Here is a 20,787-nt window from a genome sequence, read left to right as displayed (position 1 = left end):
ACCCAAAGGTAAGAGGAGCCACTAAAGCTTCTTGGGCAAGGAAATGACATAGTTGGAATTGTGATTTAGGGATATCAATTTGGTAGCTATGTGTAGAATGGGTTGAAGGGTGTGCAGACTAGATGTAGGGACACTAATTAGGATGTCCAGGTAAGGGATGGTGAGGGATCAGATTAGTGTGGCTGTGGTATGAGTAAGGAAAATGGAACAGATATGAGATACACTGAGGAAGTGAAATTGACTGGCCACTGATTAGATGTGGGAGGTGAAGCAAGAATGAAAAGTCAAGGTGACTCTGTTGACTGGAAGAATGGTGACATTCTCTACAGAAACAGGGAAGTTAGTGGGTTTAAGTGAAAAGAAAATGAGTTCTTTTTTGGACATGTTGAATTTGAGAAATGAAAGTAGAACATCTAGGTAGAGATATGTAGCAGGAAGTTGGAGATGTGTGGGACCAGATCTCAGGAGGGAGATGAGGGCTGGATATATAGATCTGGGAGTTAACTGCATAGAGAGGATAGCTGAATCCAAAGGAACTGAGATTAACAAGAGAGAATGTAGAAGAGGAAGGGAACAAGATGGAACCCTGGAGAATCCCCATGAATAAGGAGTGGGACATGGCAGAGGAACATGCAAAGGAGACTGAGCAGGCTCACTCCAAAAGGGAGGACCACAACAGAGTATGTTGCAAAAACTCACAGAGAAAAGACTATCTGGGAGCAGGCAATCAACAGGGCAGAACATCGAAGAAAGGAGGATAAGAATTGAGACAAGTCCATTAGGGTTAGCAACAAAGAGATCATCACTGGCCATGGAGAGAGCAGTTTTATTTGAGCAATATAAATGGAAGGCTGGGATTGAAAAGTGAGTGGGAGGTAGGGAGATGAAAGCAATCAGTACAGACGTTATTTTCTTGGAGTTTGGCTAAAACACAAAAGGGAGAAGAGATAATGGACAATAGCTTGAGGGGATAGTAGGGTCAAGGGAACGTTTTTTTTAAAAAGATGAGTGAAATCTGGGTATGCTTGATACTCAGATGATTGATGTGTTAGAAGTTTTGCTAAACTGAATTTTTAAAAAATTCTTTGTTATAAAGGATGAGTCTCTGGTTGAGTGGGAAAGGATATGTTAGGAAATGGTAGAAGCAAAATACATCAATAAAAAATTTTAGAAGACTTGGTTTCAAATCCTAGGTCTGACAGATTACATATGTAACCTTGGGCAAGTTATGTGTTATAAGAGTTGGACTAGTTGATCTCTAAGACCCTTCCACCACTAAATCCTATAATCCTATGATTTTACTGAAGGGATCCACATGGCTCTGAAGCCGATTCAATTTAACTTTTAAAATGTTTTAGCAATTACCTACTACATGGGAAGCACTATTGTACAATGCTAATAAGGACATAGAGACAAAAAATGAAATTGTTCACTGGTGGGAGGTGGGGGATGGGTAGTGTGAAAGGTGCAGTTGGGATCAAATCTGTACACAGATAAGTAAATCTAAAGTGATTCTATGAGGTAAAGGAGAAAAGGCAGTAGCTCTCCAGACATGGAGGGCCACTTTTGCACAAGCACAGAGGTGGGTGATAGGATATCATGCACATGCCATCTGGTCTCCTTTCCTCTGAAGTATTTCTCTGTCCATCTACCACACCCCTAATTGGGCAATAATTTCCGAACAGTCAGCTGGCAATCAGTAGGTAAACTATACACAAGTAGGTAATTACAAATCAGGTCTAATCACTCTCATTAGCTTGGTGTAAGGTCTCATATAAATTAATCTTTTATCAGTCTCCTCCAAGAACCATTTCCTAGTTTTTACTAGTCTTCCACACAAGTTCCCCTACCAGTCTCTGTCCCACCCCCACACCACACCAAAGCTCTTTCTTGTAGACCTTCTCATCACATCTGGATCCTGACTTCATCCTTCTCTTGTTGCAAAACTACTTTCCATGAAGCCACCCAAAACTTGAATCAGTAGCTTTCCTGGACTTTACTCTGATAATTTCCCTGAACTAGACTTGGCCTTTTCTGGCACCCAGCACAAGATCCAAGAAAGGTTTCTCTTAAATGTTCCCCACTTCTACTCATTTATAACTGTGTTTCCTCCCTCATCTTTTCATGTCCTAAAATTTCTATCTTTTTTCCATTTCAGTTTTTTCCAAACTCTGAACCTTTTTCACAACCCATATCACCTCCTTCTCCCAGATTCCTCCTCAAGCCATCTGATTTCTTCTCTTCCAGGCCCCATAATGCCTTAATATCAATCTTAACATAAACTTTAAGTACAATGAAAGTCCAAATGTATTTTCACTGCTTCAGACAAGTAATATTGGAGTTAATCTATAGAGGGATGGGGGAAGGAGGGCAGGAGACATTGAGATAAATATGGAGAATTTTTTCTCTTTTTCTATTATTTGTTATTTCTTTTTAATAGAGGATTGTATAACTCCAAAATTGAACAGGAAAATTCACATAATCAGAATAGTGGACATCTCAGAAAAATCTGTCATTTCATTTCATCAGGTTGGGGTTTTTTTTTTTAACTGAACACTGATAAAAAAAATAGTGACTTAAAAAATGTAGCTAAAATTTTGGAAATCTGAGAGATATCAGAGAAAGGTGAAGCATTGCTATTAAAAAACCCTCCTCCAAAGTAGAATCTTGACCTGAATAAAGAAGGTTCTTGACCCAAGTCTCTTAGAAATAAACCCCAACATGTGACCAGTTAGTACTATCTTTTATGAGCTAGTTTACCTTCCCATAATTATGTTAGGAAAAACTTTGTGATAATTAGAGCTGTGTTCAGATTGAACGGGAAGCTTTCAGAGGCAGTGGGTTCCTCTTCAACGTAGTTCTTAAAGCAAACACTGGATGACCACTTTTGGCTATGTTACAGGACAGTGCCAATACAAAATAGGTGATAAACCAATGCTTGTTAATCGATGGACTGATCATAATGGGGATTCCTTTCAGTTATGAATTTGACTAAATGACCACCTAGATTTCTTCCAACTGTAAATTCTGTGATTTTGTAAATTCATATAACACATTTAACTTTTTCAAGGAATTTTTCAAATTCATATCTCATTTCATTCTTTTTTAAAATTAATTTGTTTTCAGTTTTCAACAATCATTCCGTAAATCTTAAATTTCTTCCTCCTCCCTTTCTTCTCCCTCCATGAGACAGTATGCAATTTTATATGAGTTCTACACATACATTCTTATTAAACACATTTTCACATTAGTCATGTTGCATAGAAGAATTAAAATGGGTGTGAGAAACCAAGAGAAAAACCAAACCAAAACAAAACATAACACAAGAGAAAATAGTCTGCTTCATTCTGCGTTGCAATTCCATAGTTCTTTCTCTGGATGTGGATGGCATTTTGCCTCGAGTCCTTTGGGAATGTTTTAGGTCCTTCCATTGCTGTGAAAGGCTAAGTTCATTTCATTCTTACAGCATATCACTATGGCATCTTTAGGGTAGCTATTGTCATCCCCATTTTACAGCTAAGGAAACACTTCCAAAGTCATGATTCAATGACTTGGTCAAAGTCACTTAGTAAATGAGTGGCAAAGCCAGACTTGACCCCACGTCCACATGAAATAGTTGAAGCAGCATGGAACTAGGAGTGGAGAGGTCTAGGAGTTAGTGATGTGGCCTCTGATCCAAGGTTTATCCTATTTGGCCTCACAAAGCAGAATTAGGGGTAATTGGTAGAAGTTGCTAAAAGGCAGATTTCAATTACACATGATGAATATTATGAATATTTAGAGTCACTCAAAAAATGAAATAGGAGAGAAGATTCTGGGAAGATGGTGACGTAGGTCACAAAATTCTAAGCTCTCCAGATTTCCCCCACCAATAGATAATAATAGCATGTCAGGGCGAATATATAGGGATAAAAATAAATAAAAGTAGGGGCAGAACTGTGGTCTTCCTGGGACAATCAGAGAAAATCTGAAGAAAAATCCCAGGATGAGGTTTGGTCTCTATGAAAAGTAACACCAGGCTAGGTCCACTTAAACAAGTGGCAAGCCTTGGGGTTAGCTGAATTGAGAGGCTGCCTTGGCCCTAGCCACAGGAACTTTTAACCCCTGGGACAGTGAGGGGAGATGAGTGTCTAAGCCAGGAACATCAAGGGAACCTCTGCTGACAAGGACCACCAGACCCAGCTGTAACTGCTGAGATGAAAAGAAACCAGCACATGCCCAGGAAGTGCAGAAGCAGTGGGGTAGGGACACTGTTGACTGCGGGCACTTACAGGAGGCTGGAGGTCTTGGTTTCAGTTCCAGGCCAGAGGGGGAGAACTGAAAGAGGATCCAAGACCAGAGACACCATCCTCCATACCTCAGGGCTAGAGGTGATTATGAAAACTAAGTTCCTACAAATAAAAATTAACAGACAAAGGAGAAAGAATCCAACCATAGAGAGTTACTATAGGAATAGAGAAGAACAGGATTTGTCTTCAAAGAAAGATACTGAAGCAAAGAAACCTTCTTCTACTTCAAAGAGTAATATCAAATGGTCACCTTACCAAAAAGAATTCATAGAAGACTTTAAAAATCAAATGAGAGAGATTGAGAAAAACTTAAAAAAAAAAAAAAGAAAAATCCAAGAAAAACAAGAAAATTATGAAAAGAAAGTCAACCAGTTAGAAAAGGAGATCCAGAATCTTAAGGAAGAAAACAACTTGAAAATCAGAACTGAACAAGGGGAAGCTAGCAAAGGTATAAGAAATCAAGAAAGGGCAGCTAGGTGGTGCAGTGGATACAGCACCAGTGCAGGAATCAGAAGGACCTAAGCTCAAATCTCATCTCAGACACTTGACACTCACTAGCTGTGTGACCTTCGGCAAGTCACTTAACCCCAATTGCCTCATCCTGGGTCATCTCCAGTCATCCTGATGAATATCTGGTCACTGGATTCAGATGGCTCTGGAGGAGAAATGAGGCTGGTGACCTGCACAGCCCTCCCTCACTCAAATCAAAGTCAAGTGCAAGTCATGTCATCATTTCTCTGATGGCATGGTCTTCTTTGGCAACTAAGGATGAACACACACACAAGAGGTCAATAAATAATAAAACTAAATATAAAAAATGAAAAAATAGAAGAGAAGGTGAAACATCTCATAAGAAAAACAACTGATCTGGAGAACAGATCAAGAAGAGAAAAAATAAGAATTGGACTACATGAAAGCTATGATCAAAAAAAAAAAAAGAATCTTGATACAACAATACAAGAAACAATTAAGGGAAACTGTCCTGAAACATTAAACCAGAGGGGAAAGGAGAAATAGAAAAAAATCTATAGATCACCACCCGAAAGAGATCCTGAAAGAAAAGTACACAGGAATATCGTTGTCAAATTCCAAAACCTCCAGCTTAAGGATAAAGTATTACGAGCAACAAGAAAAGAACAATTTAAATATGGTGATGCCACAATTAGAATCACACAAGACCTAGCAGTAGCGACACTAAAAGACCACAGATCTTGGAACACTACATGTCAAAGAGCAAAATACTGTACCCCAAAAAGCAAAGTATAATCCTGAATGAAAACAAATGGACATTTAATGAACTGTCAAACTTTCAGGATTTTGTTTAAAAAAAAAAACAACTTGAACTTAATAGAAGATTTGACATACAAGAGCCAAGAGAAATATAAGGTACATACCAAAGACTATTATAAAGGACTCAATAAGGACAGTCTCTTTACCTTTTATGTATGTAAAATGTAAAATATATGTCTAATTATTAGTAATTGGTTAGTTTGTAAAAAAGATTGGGGTACACCTGAGTATGATATGACTTTAAAAAGGAAAATTGTTTAGGAACAGCTAAAAAAAGTAATTGTTTTATACAAATGAGGAATTAGATGGGAAAAGAGGTCTGGTGGTTCTGGAAATCTACTTTCACTGGGAATGGGTTCAAGAGGGAACAATACCTATATATCTAGAAGAGTATAAAAGTTTCCTAAATTCAGAAATGAAAAAAAACACTAAGGGGATGTTGAACTTCTCAGCTGAACTTCAAGTGACTGGCCAAAGGTCACTCAGGAAGTAGAGCCTGGATTCAAAGGAAGGTCCCCGTGACTCTAAGTCCCATTCTCTTGCTATAATATCACATTGCCTTTCATTTGGTTCTTTCAGAAGGAGGGCCCTCATCCCCTTTACTCCATTCCCTAGCTTTCTTCTTTTTTTCAAAATCTCCAGAATAGACTATACTTCATAACTTTTCAGTCCTACTGCTATTTAAAATCACTTTTACCTGTCCCTATAATACCTGAACTCACACATTATCCTTTCTGTGGAGGTGGGAGGAATGGGGGAAGAGGAGAGAATGTAGGCTGCAGAGTATAAGTTCCTTGAGGGCAGGGACTATTTCAATTTTTGTCTTTGTATTCCTAGTACCTATCATACTTTCTGATATATAATAAATGATCAATAGATTATCATTGAATTGAGTTGTTCTCTGGACGGTTTAAATTTAATTTCCTTCTTCTCTTCCAGAAATGAAGATGCACAGAATTGTTTTGGACAGACAGAGGCAGGGAAAGGGTTGGGCTTGGGAACAGGTATATGAAGGATGTTAGGGGATGTTCATTCAATCCTATCCAACTCTTTGTGACCCCATCTGGAATTTTCTTGGTAAGGACACTGGAGTGGTTTGCTATTTCCTCCTCTAGCTCATTTTATAGATGAGGAAACTGAGGTAAACAGGGTTAAATGACTTATCCAGGATCACACAGCTAGGAAATGTCTGAGACCAGGTTTGAACTCATAAAACTGAGTCTTTCTGATTCCAAGCCTGGTACTCTATCCACTGAGCCAAATAGCTGTCCCTGAAAGTTGTTAATGTTCTATTTTTCCATTTCCGATGAGAGTTTCTTCCTCCAAAACATCTCTTACTTCCATCCTCATCTTTTCACTCCCACTACCCTAGTTCAAGATTTCATTATCTTGAGTAAATCTAATCAAAACTTTGTATTTCCTCTAGCACCTGGAATTGCTGCCTAAATTTAAAACCAAACCCAACATGCCACATGCCCTCTGAAATCTTCCCTGATCCTGCACATCAGTAGTACCCTTCCCCTCCCACCTCAAATAGCACTCTAATACACTTAGCGTGGACTATCAGGTGCAATAATAATAATATCTGGCATTTACATTGCACTTCACAGGATAATAATTTGAGACCTGGCAGAGATGCATCAGCCCTCCATTCTAACATGTAGACAGACAGGAATCCCCATAACAACAAGTGGCCATTTGCACTGTACTTAAAAATGTCCCTCCAATAAGAGGAAATACACCATGTCCTGGAGAAGCCTTCTCCACTTTTGGACATCTCTCATTGTTAGGAAGCTTTTCAGGCCAAACTCTTCCTTTCTGACTTCCACCTACAGCTCTTACTTCTGCCCTTTAAGGCCAAGCAGAACACATCTCATCTTTGCTCCACATGATAGCCCTTCAAAATGCTTCAAGACAACTGTCATGTCTCCCATACATCTTTCTTCCAGGATAAACATCTGCCATTTTATTCAACTGATTTTCCTAGGATATGATCTCTAAGCCCCTCACCTCTGGACAAGATCTGGTTTGTCACTGTCCTAAACTGAACAAAATATTTCGGAAGTAGGTGGATAGATGTGAGAGATAGATAGATTAGATAAATATGATAAACATGACAGACAGATGTGATAGATGGATAGGAACAATAGATGATAGATAGACATGACATGATAGATTGACAGATGATGGATGGATAAATGGATAGAGATGATAATTATAGATAGATATGATGGATGGAGATAATAGATGATAGATATGATATATAGATTAATAGATAGGTATGGATGGATAGAGATGATAGGTATTATAGATAGATATGATGGATGGATAGAGTTTGATGAATGGATAGAGTTAATAGATGATTATAAACAGATGGATAGATTATAAATAGATATGATAGATGGATTGATAGAGATAATAGATGATAGATATGACAGATAGATAGGTAGATAGTGGATGGGTAGCTAGATGGATTGAGATGATAGATAGACAGGAAGATAGATAGATAGAATGGCATCTTTCACATAGGAGGCACTTAATAAACCTTTGTGAATTGACTAATTGTAACTCTACCACAGCCAGAAAGGAAAAGGCCTGGGTCTACCTTCTTCAATGCTGTAATCTCTCCCTTCTCTCTCCACTCCCCTCCTCATTTCAGCAGACATGAAATTCCCTCATGGGATCTCAGAGATGTCCCAGCAGACACAAGCAAGAGTTCCAGGGCTCCCTCTTCATCAGTGTTTCAGTTAATTAATTCTCCAAGAGCTCTCACTACAGTCCTGATGTATCCATCTGAGATTGTGAAACCTGTTTACTATTTAACCTTCGACACACCAGAAAAAAAGAAAGTAAGAATATAAAGATGGGGCAGAGGATGAAAGGGAGATAAAGGGCTCTGTCTCTTTGCCATGTCAAGATAAGTCATTTTCAGGTCAATTTATAATAATAACAATGATATGATGATAGCAATATTTATATGATACATCGTTTATGTACCTTACCTCATCTGATCCTCATAACAATTGTGAAGTAGGTGCTATTATCATCACCACTTTACAGATGAAAAAATTGAGAGTCAGAGAAGTTCACTGACTTGCTCAGGGTCATACAGTTAATAAGTGATTCAAATCCAGGTTGCTCTTGACTCCAAGTTCAGCATGGGATATACTATGCCACACTGTCTCAGTGTGTGCCAATTTCCAGGTCATCAGTTGAATCATCTTGACTGATCGAATTCTTTGGGTAAGAAAGGTTGAATAACCAGCCCATTCTTAACCACCACATTGGAGAGAGTGCACAAATCTAATCAATTACTCAGCAGTAAGTTTTTATAGTGGCTCAAACTTCCAGATAACCCCAAAGCAATCACTCAGATTATAATTCTACAGCCTATGGTCCTTTGATAGAAGTCTTAGTGCAGTTTTAAGAGCTTAGATATGCACTAAGACTTTGAGGACACTTTATACATATATACATATGCATGTATACATATATACTTGTATATATGTGTATATATATAATATAGGCACACATAACATTATATATGTGTATTATATGAATACAACATATGTATGTGTGAATATGTGTGTGATATAAGTATATATACCACTGTGTATGTGTATATATAACACAATACACATATGCATATATACACCTATATATTTATAAGCATGTATATGTATGCATGTACAATACAGGTACGTTTAACACTGTGTATGTTTATGCATGTCTAAATATGGTATGTATACATATACACAAATGTATATACACATATATACTTGTATATATATACATGCATGCATGTATAATATAACTACATATAATGCTGTGCATACATATATACGTATGCATATATATACTTCTATGCATGTATATGACATTATTCATCTCCATCAACTTAGTCCTCAAACAAACCCCATGAGCCAGGCAGAGCAGATGTTTATGCCCATGTTAGAGACAGACTCAGACATGTCCATGGTTCTATAGCTATTCAGTGACAGAGGTGGGTCTCCCGCCTGGCACTTTTTCCACCGTGACATGTTTAGTTTGGGTTTTGTCTTATCTGGTCCTCATCTGGGTTTGTCATAATAAGAAAGGGGGAAGCAGGGAAAGAGAAGGGGAAGGGATTAAGCATTTATATAGCACCTACTATGTGCCAGGTACTGTGCCAGGCACTTTACAAATATGAGCTCATTTGATCTTCATAACCATCCTAGGAGGTAGGTTCTCTTATTATCTTCATTTTACTGACGAGGAAACTGAGGCAAATAGCAGTTAAGTACTTGCCCAGGGTCACACAACTAGTAAGCATCTAAGGTTGGATTTGAACTTAGATCTTCTTGATTCCCGGCCCAGTGTTCCATCTACTGTTATCACCTAGCTGCCTCAGTAGAAAGAGCTAACGTTTGGAACTGTGCCCCCAAAGCTATTCAACTATACATACCCTTTTACTCAATGATACTGCCAGTAGGTCCATACCTCAAAGGGATAAAAGAAAGAAGAAAAGGACCTATAGGTATAAAAACACTTATAGCAACTCTTCTCATGGTGGCAAAGAACTAAAAACTAAGGGAGTGCCCATCAGCTGGGAATGGTTGAACATTATGGTATAAGTATGTGATGGAACGCTATTGTGCTATAAGAAATGATGAAGGGGATAGTTTTAGAAAAACCTAGGAAGACTTCTATGGTCTGATACAAAGTAAAGTGAGCAGAACCAGGCGAATAATTTATATAATAACAACAATAATATAAAGACAAACAACTCTGAAAGATTTAGGACCTCAGTCAACACAATGGAACCAACCACAGCTCCAGGGAGCTCATGAACATATTATCCCTCTAGAAAGAGATGCGACGAACTCAGAGCATGGAGTGAAACAATGTTTTTTAGACAGGATAATATAGGGATTTGCTTTGCTTGACTATAAATATTTGTAACAAATTTTGTTTCTTGTCCTTTCTCAGTAGGCAATGGAGGAAAAGGAGGGAGGGAGACATTTCAGAGCTGAAAATAAAATTCAATTTCTTCCCCTTTTTTCCACTCATCCTTTCCTCTCACCTTTACAATCAAACTGCTAGCTTCATCGTCTAGAAATCTACACTACAGCCACCATGGTAACTGGTGGGACGGAGTCGCTCCTCAAGCCCTCTGAGAATCATTATGGGGAAGACAATCTAAATAAGCTAAAAGTCTGAATTTTTCAAGAAATGCAATTTCAAATCCATACAGTAACTTGAAGTAGATTAGTAATGTGTTTGTTTATTAGAAATCTTGCTGAGTCTGCTTTAATCTAATCCAATCCAACAAGAATTTATTAAGCACTTACTATGAACATGATACTATAACTATGAATGGATAGGTAAGGATGATTCATAATTAGCATATCTAAGAGTACATAAAAACAAGAACTTCCAAAATGCTTGAAAAGATTATTCTCTTAAAATTAACATCCTGGTCCCTTGCCCCCTAAATCACTATGCATCTGTTCCACAAAACTTTTTCCCATATAACAAGGAAAAGCAAACTGTAGCCTATCCCTCATCTGGAACATACAACTAAAAGCATTTTTTAAGTCTTTATGATGTAACAGGAACTGTGTGAAATGCTGGACATAGGCAAAAATTAAACAAGACTCTGCTCCCAAGGAGTTTCTCTGCATTGAAGGGTAAATCATGGATATAGAAAATTAAATACAAAATATTTACAAACTCATTTCCAGATGAAGGACACCAGCATACATCATTTTATATAACACCATTAATTTCTGGATTTGATGGATTTGAACTCAGAGGTTCATAGATTTCAGAGCTGGGAAAGACCCAAGTTCATCTAGTTCTGACTTCAAACTTCCAACTCCTTCATTTTACAGATGAGAAAACTGAGGTTCACTAACTTACAGACAGAATGAGCTGGCATTCACACCCACATCCTTAGACACTGACATCTGACTGTGAAGGCCTAATCTGCTATTACTTATCTGTGTGAACTGGAACAAGTCACACCCTCTGTGGCAATGTTTTCTCAGCTGTAAAATGGAGGAGCTTTATTAATGACTTTGAATATCCCTTCTAATGATCTCCTTGACTACTTAGCCTAAACACTGTAAGAATGAGCAGGAAATAGTAGCACAGAGTATGAGAAGTGCCATGACTGGTCGTTTGAGTTCACAATGTACTTCTACACTGAACCTCCTCACCCAAGTCCAGTTCCAACTAAGAGAGAGGATTTGACACATAAAATGCCATCTAGCAATGCACTTTGGTGCAGGCCTTCACACCTCACACCTGGACTATTACAATAGCCGAATGGTGGGTCTGCTTGTCTCAAGTCTCTCCCCAATCCAATTTGTCCTCCATTCAGCCACTAAAGTGATTTTCCTAAAGCACAGGTCCCATCATGGAACTCTTTAAACTTCAGTGGCTCCCTAGTGCCTCTAGGAGCAGATACAAACTACTCTGGCATTTATCATCTAGTCCCCTCCTGCCTTCCCAGTCTTACTCCCCATCACATACTCTTCCATCCAGTGACACTGGCCTGGCTATTATATGAATAAGACACTCCTCTCAACTCTGGGCATTTTCTCTGGCTGTCCCCCATATCTGGAATGCGCTTCTTCCTCCTTGACAACTACTGACCTCCCTGGTTTCCTTTAACTCCCAACTAAAATCCCACCTTCTACAGGAAGGCTTCCCCCCTCTTAATTCTAGGGCCTTCCCTCTGTTAATTATTTTTTATTTCCTGACTCATCAAAGTCCATTGGCAGGACAAGAGAGATAGCCAGGCTGACAACTTTGTGAAACTCTGCCTCACACCCAATTCAAGAACAAGTCAAGACCTTACCTATGATGTCATTGGTCCTCTAGGGGAGGAGGGGAAGGACAAACAATTCCTATTCATCCTGTGTATAGCGTGCTTGGCATATATTTGTTTACATGTTTTTCCCCCATTAGATTGTGAGCTCCTTGAGGGCAAGGACTGTCTTTTGTTTCTTTTTGTATCCAAAGTGTTTAGCCCAGTACCTGGCACATAGTAGGTGCTTAATACATGTTGTCTGAGTAAAATCCAGTAGTGTGGACCTAAGTACTCAAAGAAGTATTAGATGGTATTTTCCCTCCAAAGCTTTACCTATAAATGTTTGGGCCTGGAGCAAAGAGCACAAAATGTACACACAAAACTGTTGCATTGGAGAGGCAGTACGTTGCAGAAGACTTCACCTGGGATGCCACCATGGCATGTTGTCTAGTAACTTCCTATGTTAACTAATTATCTTTACTAATTAGGTGCGAAGATTTATGTTTCTATGCCAAGAAAGGACACTAAATGCTCATTGTCCTGTAATATTTTATGCCCTTTGGCAAAGTTCTTATTGTTGGACTCTCCTTGACACCATTTGGGGTTTTCTTACCAAAGCACTAGAGTAATTTATCATTTCCTTCACCTCATTTTATAGATGAGGAGACTGAGGCAAACAGGGTTAAGTGACTTGCCCAAGGTCACACAACTAGTAGGTGTGTGTGAAATCAAATTTGAACTCAGGTCTTCTTGACTCTAGACTAGATTGTCACCTATCTGCCCTGGAGGGGCTCAAACTCTGTGTATCTGTCGTGTGTCTTTCTTTCTCTCTCTCCTCCCTCATTCCAAATTGAAAGCTTTTTGTATGCCCACATCACTTCATCTATTTTCCTGTCCTGAACTGACCTAAGTCTTCCTCTATCAATGAACTGATCAGTTTTTAGAGCCTTAGGTCAGGCCCCTGGGCTCACTGTTTTACAAGTTCTGCTTCTCCCAAACAGGAAAAATTCCTGAAAGTCAAGTTTACACCTTCCCAGATCAGGCCTTAGGCAACTCACTGCTTCTCTGAGTCTCTCCTTTCTTTTGAAGGCACTGATCTCTAAGGTCCTTTTCTAGCTCCTACATTCTAGGATTGGATAATCTCATTGGAAATGTAACCTCACACGTTATACATGGGACCAGTGTGACACTTTGTATAAAGGAGTAGGGGGTACAATGTTTCCCTGATCCTGGATCCCCATAGAGATAAAATCTGCCTCCCTCCCCCACCAAGGGGCAGATAGTTGAATCCTTTGAAGTCACATCAGCAGTTCCCACCCACCAACAATCCACACTGCTCCAACTAATCCTTTCTCTTCGTGGCAAAGAAATCTCCTTTCTCAACCTGACCTCAGCTGCTCCTGTCCAAGCTGGATTAGCACTGCCTTCTCCTAGAGAGCAAGGAGGATGCATGGCTCTTTCCCTGGGGACACTGCCCTACTGTTTCGGCATGAGAATCTATAGTGAAGTCTTCCCTCTTCCCCATACCTCACGAGGGAGCTCAGAGTTACAGCCCCACTGGGCTGGGGTCAGTAACACAAGGTCAAGACAATGCTGAGGCAGGCAGGACACTATCCTCTATCACTCCAGAATCTGGAGACATGCAGTGGCAGTGATGACCGATCAAATCCCAGCATATCTCTATCCAAGAGTTGCCCTGGCTGGGCAGGGAGAAAAAAAGGGGAGGAGTTTGGGGAAGCGAAAGGAGTGTACTTTATGTGGTTGAGGGGAGAGGGAAAGGAAAGGAAGGAGGGTCCAGAATGGAGTTTAGAAAGGCTGGGGGGAAGCACATTAAGGGAACCCACCTCCCTTCTGGTTCCTCTTAACCAGGCTGGCTGGTCAGATGCCACAGAAATGATGCATTGAAGAGGGAAGCAGGAGGCGGGGTGGGGATGGGGAGGGAGCTGCAGACAAGCGTCCTTGAGGGGTCCTGGGAAAGGATTCAATGTCTTGATTTAAAGGCAAGTAGAAGCCGTTTTGCTCTTCGGTTAATGCTGAAGTGGCACTGTAGTAACTGATGTGGCAGTGACTGTCCTCTCTCTAAGGAGGATTTGATGGCTGCAGGTGGAGACTCATGACCTTAATCTCAGTAGGGTCTTCCTTCCTGCCAGAGAGGTGAAGAGAATGGGCAGGATAGGAGACCCATTAAGCCAGGTGTTCCTGGTCCCTAGTGACTAGATCAGATGGAAAGATGGGATGGGAGGGCCTGGGAATCTCTTGTCCCAAGATCTTGTCCCTTCCTCTCCTGTTACAACTATATGTCTCTTAGAACATGACTCTTGCCACCCTCAATAGCTTGGGATGGCATGGGAGGACACGTTGGGCTGCTCTCCTACACACACATATTCCATGCCTGAGAATAAAAACAGGATGCTGGAAATCTGAGTATTCCAGAGAAAATGGGCCTTGACCAGCATAGAATACACAGCAAGGCTCTAAACCCAGCTTTATCCTGTTAACCCTAAATCCTGGCTCAGCTGTCTAGCATTCCTCCTGGGGTCATGGGACAAGTATGTTTGGGAGAAAAGCTACAAGCTCCCACTTTTTCCCCTTTACCTCCTCCTCACGTTCATTTTTGGTCACTCTAACTTCCTCCTCCTCCCCCAGAACATTACAGTTGTCCAAGACCAACTCAGCAAGGAAAGGAGGAAAGGGTTAATATTGATGGAGACTAACTTAAAGGGGACACAGCAACAGAGAAAAGAAGGGGTCAGTCAAAGGGGAAGGAGCTCAGTGGCTTCATATAATAAACCTCTTCTTCCATCATCCCCAAAGGTCAGCCTTAAGGAGCCAGCATCTTTATACTGTCCACAACTTCCTCTGAAGGTGGCTGGGGAAGACCCACCAATTCAGGGAGGGAAGGGGAGGCAACAGAAAGCCAGGACACCCTGCTTCTCTCCATCAGCCAGGCCAGGATGCCAGCTGTAGTCCTGGAGAACAGCAATTGGGGGGGGGGGGGTCACCTCTAAGGAGTCAGGAGTCTTGTGAAAAGAAGACAACTGGGAGGGAGCCTCCAAAAGTCCCATCTGCCCAGAAAGGAGGGGATAGAAAGAGGGGATAACGGAGGCCCAGAGGAAGCCCAGCAAAGATTACCTTCCATGGACATAGGTTCCAGGATCCCAAACTGCTTGAGGACAGCAATGAAGAGCAACACCACCACCGCCATGGCACAGAGTTCCATGCCCTGGATGCCCATGGTGGGCGGAGGTCCGGTGGGGCTGGGGCCGCTCCACTTGTCCCCCTGGACAGCTCAGGTTCTCTGGGAGAGTGACCCAGCCCGAGCAATAAGCCCAGTCTCCTGGGCGATAGCAGTAGAGGACCAGCGGTTCCCTGGTACCCTGCGGGCTCCCTGGTACCCTCCCTCCCTCCCTCCCTCCCTCTGATCAGCAGCTGGAAGGCTCACATCCCCCTGTGTCTGAGATCTCTAGGCAGGCAGGGGCCAGGGGACTGCAGGAGGCGGGAGCCGGGAGGGGGACGGAAAAACTGGCCTTGCAGAGCCAAGAAGGCAAGAGAGGAGGGAAGAGAGCGGAGCGGGGAGAAGCAGCAACTTTCCGAGTCAGCCGGCAAACTTTACCGCCCAGCGGAGCTCCCGGCAGCTCCGGGCATCCCTGGGCACAGGCGCCTCCATCGGGAGCTGCCCGCCTCCAAGACCAGCGGGCTGGAGGAGTGAGTGCAAGGGGGAGGGAAAGGTCCCAGGTGGGTGACGCGCAGGGGGCGGGGGTCACTACTGGGCTGCTGGGGGCCGGCGGGCAGCCCCGGGAAAGCCCCAGGCTCCCTCCCAGTCTCCATCTCAGGTCCCCGCCCTCTCATTGGCCTGAGAACCGCTATAAAACAATTCCAACCCGCCCCTCCCCCGCCCAGCCCCCTCTGTCCCACCCCTCTCAGAGCACTCCTAGAGAAAGGGGGAGGGGGGAACGAGCCAGGAGCCTGAGATGGGTGGGTCATTCTGCTCTCCTCCCCTTTCTTTATTCCACTCCCTCTTTCTCTGCTCCTCCCTGGTCCTGCCTGCATTGATTGAGATAAAGGGTCACCATGACAACGCCAGCCATCCCAGGGGAACACCTTACCCGCTGGTGGTAATAGCGCGGTGCTTTAGGGAGGAGGGCATGAGCCCAGGGAGTGGACAGGGTGTCCTGGGAGAAGGTGATCTCACACTGTGCTAGCAGCCCAGGAGGGAAAGGACTGCGAAAAGGAGGGAAGGAGAGAAAGGAGGGAGGGAGGAAGGGAGGGAAAAGAGAGAAGGGAGGCTCCACTCTCCGGAAACAAAGTTCACCTTGGTTTACCACTTTAGGAAGAAATCCTTAGCTTGGCTCTGATAACAGAACTTCACTCCCTCCTTTACACACACACACACACACACACACACACGCACACACACACACACACACACACACACACACACACACACACACACACACACACACCACAAATAGAAAAGGCCCCTTGATGTCACATAATCTGAAACTCCACTATCAGAAGAAATCCATTGGGTTAAACCTCACCATTCCAGGCTCTTCTTTCAAAGTGTAAATACTTCTGGGTGGGTGTCTCTCCATTCTCAAAGAGAACACACACAAACACTCCTTCCTACATAAGCTGGTGCAAGGAGGGAGCAGCCCTGCCTGTGCACCAGCATACCAACACATGCTGGGGACACAAGAGCCTGATCATGGGACAGTAAGAGATACTGTGATGGGGAAAGCCAATAGAAGAAAATAGGGTGCTGAAAAAGGAGGTCCAAAGGACTTCAGACATGGAGGGAGGAAGGGTAAGGCACCAGGGTTTCATTTGTTGTGTTGTCTGTGCAGTGATTGGTAGGAGGCTGTGCACGCAATTCTATTCAGCAAGCATTTACTAATTGCCTACTGTGTATGTAGATGCTAGCAAAACAGAGATGAAAAAGGACCTAGTCCCTGCCCTCAAGGAGTTTACTAAGTAATGGAGAGGAGGGAGTGGATCTTAGAATAGAAGTAACTTGAAGTCAGGGGTCATATTCTTCCCATTCATTGTATCCCTTTAGTCTAACTGAATCGTATTTCCTTTGTCACTGAATTGAATCTGAGGAACGTACACAAGATTAGTGTCATAGGACACTTTCTCCCTCTCTAGGCTATCCTCTAGACTTTTCTACCAAGCCCCAGAAACCTCTGCCTCCTAGAAGGCCATTCCAGCCTTGGAATCCATACATTGGATATACCTGCCACCACTGTGACCTCTCCCTCTAATTGGATGACTCTTCCTAGAACCTCCATTTATGGAGGGTACCTAGGCCAGTTATTGTCTCATTTCTCTCCAGGCTGCACTCTGGCCTCTCCAGACTTTCTCTACTATGACTCTACAAGGCCATTCTTCCTCTCTCATCACCAGCCCCCCTTCTTTAGGACGTTCCTTTTATAAATCCTTTTACCTCATTAGAATAAAAACTCTTCCAGGGCAAAGGATTGTCTTTCTGCTTGTATTTGTATTCCTATCATTTGGCACAATGCCAGGCACACAGTAAGTACTTAATAAATGTTTGCTGAGTGATTGATGGGATCTAGCATCTAAACCAATCCTCTCATTGAACAGACAAGAAAACTTGACTTTTCCAAGGTCACATTGAATGTATATGAATCAAAGCCAGAATATAGTAAAGGCAAAAAGAGAAATCCAGGAAGGAGTGATCTCTTTCAGCAGGCTGGGAAGTAGGGAGTGCCTCTCAAAGTAGAGAAAGAAAGGGACTTCCTAGGCATTACTTAGATCTGTCCAGAGGCCAGAATTTGGACAGAGTCAGGTTTTGAACCCCAGACCTCAGACTCAAATCTATGGTCCTTTAGAATTCACTACAGCACTTCAATCCATCAGATATTAATTAAGATCCTACAATTCTAGAAGACATCCCAAGTCATTTTTCAAGCCTCTGGTATCTCTCCCCACACCCTCTATCTCAGCTGATGGATGACCTTACCTTTTCCTTTAGAGAAAAAAATAGAGTCCATTCTATGTGAGCTCCCTCTTTTCCCCTTCTTTTCATCTCAAAATCTTTCGATATCCCTTACTCCCTCCTTGTTGCTAGTCTCACACAGAGGTAGGTAGACATCCTTCTTGCCAGCGTCTCTCCTGGTGCCCTTGATCCCTGACCCTCCTGTCTTTTGCAATAGACTGCAACCTCTCTCAATTCTTCAGCCTTATCTACTGGTTCCTTCTCTACTTCCTTTAAACATGACCACGTCACTCCCATCCTTATAAAACCTTCACCCGACTCTATCATCCTCCTTAATAGGGACTGAATATGCTCAGAATGCCTCTGATGGTGGCTCCCCATGTGGAATAAGAAATCTGCTTCTTGGAAAAACATTGGAGCATATGTAGACATTCTGCATCAGTTCTGGTTAGGTAACCACATGGTGAATAGGGAGGCTCTTTGATTCACTGTGAATCCATTCATTGAAGGCATTCTAAAAGCACCAATGATCAGAGCCTCCACCCTTTTCTCTGTAGCTGCTTGTTCTTGGGGGATCTCTTTGATTCCATGGAGGAGAGAGAAAATACTTTAAGAGAAGTGACCTTGGGCTGTCCCTTCCAATACTAGGATGTGGTCCTATGAAACGAGCTTCAGTCCTTGGCCTTTACATTTGTTCTTTTCCATTTTAAATGAAGGAATTGGAACCTCCAACCTTGTGAGTATTGCAAGATCAGGACACCAAGTCTCATGGATACAGAGTTTTAATGTCCAGGTTTTGCAGCCAACTCAGCACTGATGCCCTGAGGAGCAGGAAGTGACCTGCAGGACCCAGCCCAGTGGTAGGTGAGATAAGGACTCATCAAGCAGTCACGCTCTATCCGGACTTGAACTTGTTTGTCTGAAAGAGTTTCTTAGCCTCCATGAGAAGTCATTCAAGCACTCTCTGGTTACCTACAACTCCACAGAAGTTCCCTTGCTCTTTGCTCATCCATTTTATACATATACACTGCTGCCTGATGCCCTGGAACAACTTTACCTCCAGATTTGAATCCGTATGGACAAGGATAACTTAATAACCTCAACTCATTCCTCAGTGATTAACGTACTTCCACTCTATCACTCTCTCTTCATCCCAGTGATTCTGATTTCATGCCTGTTATTTTTAAAACCCTATTTTTTGTCCTCCACTGACTGTTCTCTTATTCCCATCCCGCTCAACCCAATCTCACCAATGACCTACTCTAAAGCTACCCACCCCTTCCACAGTGCTCTTGGGAATGCCTGCTCCATAGCTAACTTGTTTTCATCTTAGATCTTTTCCTTTATCATTCCCTCCATTTCTTTGCACTCACTGAGACTTGGCTCCCTCCTGATGACACAGCTTTCCTGCCTACCCTTTCTAGCACTATTGCTCATACCTCCCCACCCCACTTTAGTGGTCATGCTGGTGGAGTTGGAACAAAGAATGTTCTTTGTTCCCCCTTGTCACTTCCAGGCTCTCCCTCTACTGCCACCACTCAATAACACTGACTCCTTTGAGGTTCATTCAATTCATATTTTATCACCCATTCAAGATTCTGGTGGCTGTTGTCTACTCGTCTGCAGTTCTGTGCCAGACTCATAGTTTTTCTTTCCTACCCAAATTAGAGGTCTTATATGTTGATATAAGATAGTCTCTTGAACACCCTAACCTACCAGTTCCTCAACTTACTCATTTCACATGACCTCCTTCACCCTACCACAGCTACATATGAAGATGATCATACCTTTGACCTTACCATCACCCTCAAATCACCCTACTTTCATGTACCCTTGGCCTCAAAACCCCAAAACTAGTTCTTTGTCCTGAACATAACCTCCAATCCTTCCTTTATTCAATTTCTTCTCAAGCCATCACCCCTGTACTGGATTTACTCCTCTCTCTTCCCTATCTTGACCCCCCAGTAAATCAGTTCAGTTGTACACTGACCTTTTCTTTTGAGCCCTTGCCTCTTTATTCTACCAAAGATTTTGTCTGCCAGCCCTCAACTCTGGATTATTCCCACCATCCTCTGCCTTTATACTAACTCACATGTTGCTGAAAAAAGATAGAGAAAATCATGAAACTGTTGACTGAATCCACTACAAATTTATGTTACTTAACCTTAACTAGGCTCTCTCCACAGTAAGGCAATCCTTTTACACTATCCTAATTGATTCACTATCCCACTCTCTGCAACAGCTTTTCTAAATCTTTTTATTTCTTTTTAAACTACCCATAAACTACCTCACCCTATCCTCTCAGTTGAAAACTTTACCTAATATTTTATTTAAAAAAAAAAAGAAGCCACTCACTGAGAGCTTCTTCTTGCCTCTTCCCTATCTCCCTTCACTCAGATGTCTTCTGCCATTTTCTTCTCCTTTGCTCCTATGTCACAAGAGGTGGTGCT

The 20,787-nt window shown here is 42.1% G+C and overlaps 1 protein-coding gene across 4 annotated transcripts in view; it reads right to left on the bottom strand.

Moving 5' to 3' along the window:
• The window catches only part of KCNIP3 (potassium voltage-gated channel interacting protein 3), a 156,029-nt gene that overhangs the window by 45,086 nt on the left and 90,156 nt on the right, over positions 1-20,787 (bottom strand). The window contains exon 1 of one of the 4 annotated variants that reach the window (XM_072634757.1): positions 15,508-16,223. The exons of the other annotated variants lie outside the window; for them this stretch is intronic. Within the exon in view, the coding sequence (XP_072490858.1) occupies positions 15,508-15,610 (103 nt within the window). The 5' untranslated portion in view covers positions 15,611-16,223. Of the gene's footprint in view, positions 1-15,507; positions 16,224-20,787 lie in introns of those variants that run through there. 4 annotated transcript variants of the gene reach the window in all.

This window comes from Notamacropus eugenii, chromosome 1, assembly GCF_028372415.1.
Source record: "Notamacropus eugenii isolate mMacEug1 chromosome 1, mMacEug1.pri_v2, whole genome shotgun sequence".
NCBI classification, from domain to species: Eukaryota; Metazoa; Chordata; class Mammalia; order Diprotodontia; family Macropodidae; genus Notamacropus; species Notamacropus eugenii.
Note: the sequence above shows the minus strand (reverse complement) of the source record. Positions and strands in the feature narration are given on the sequence as shown.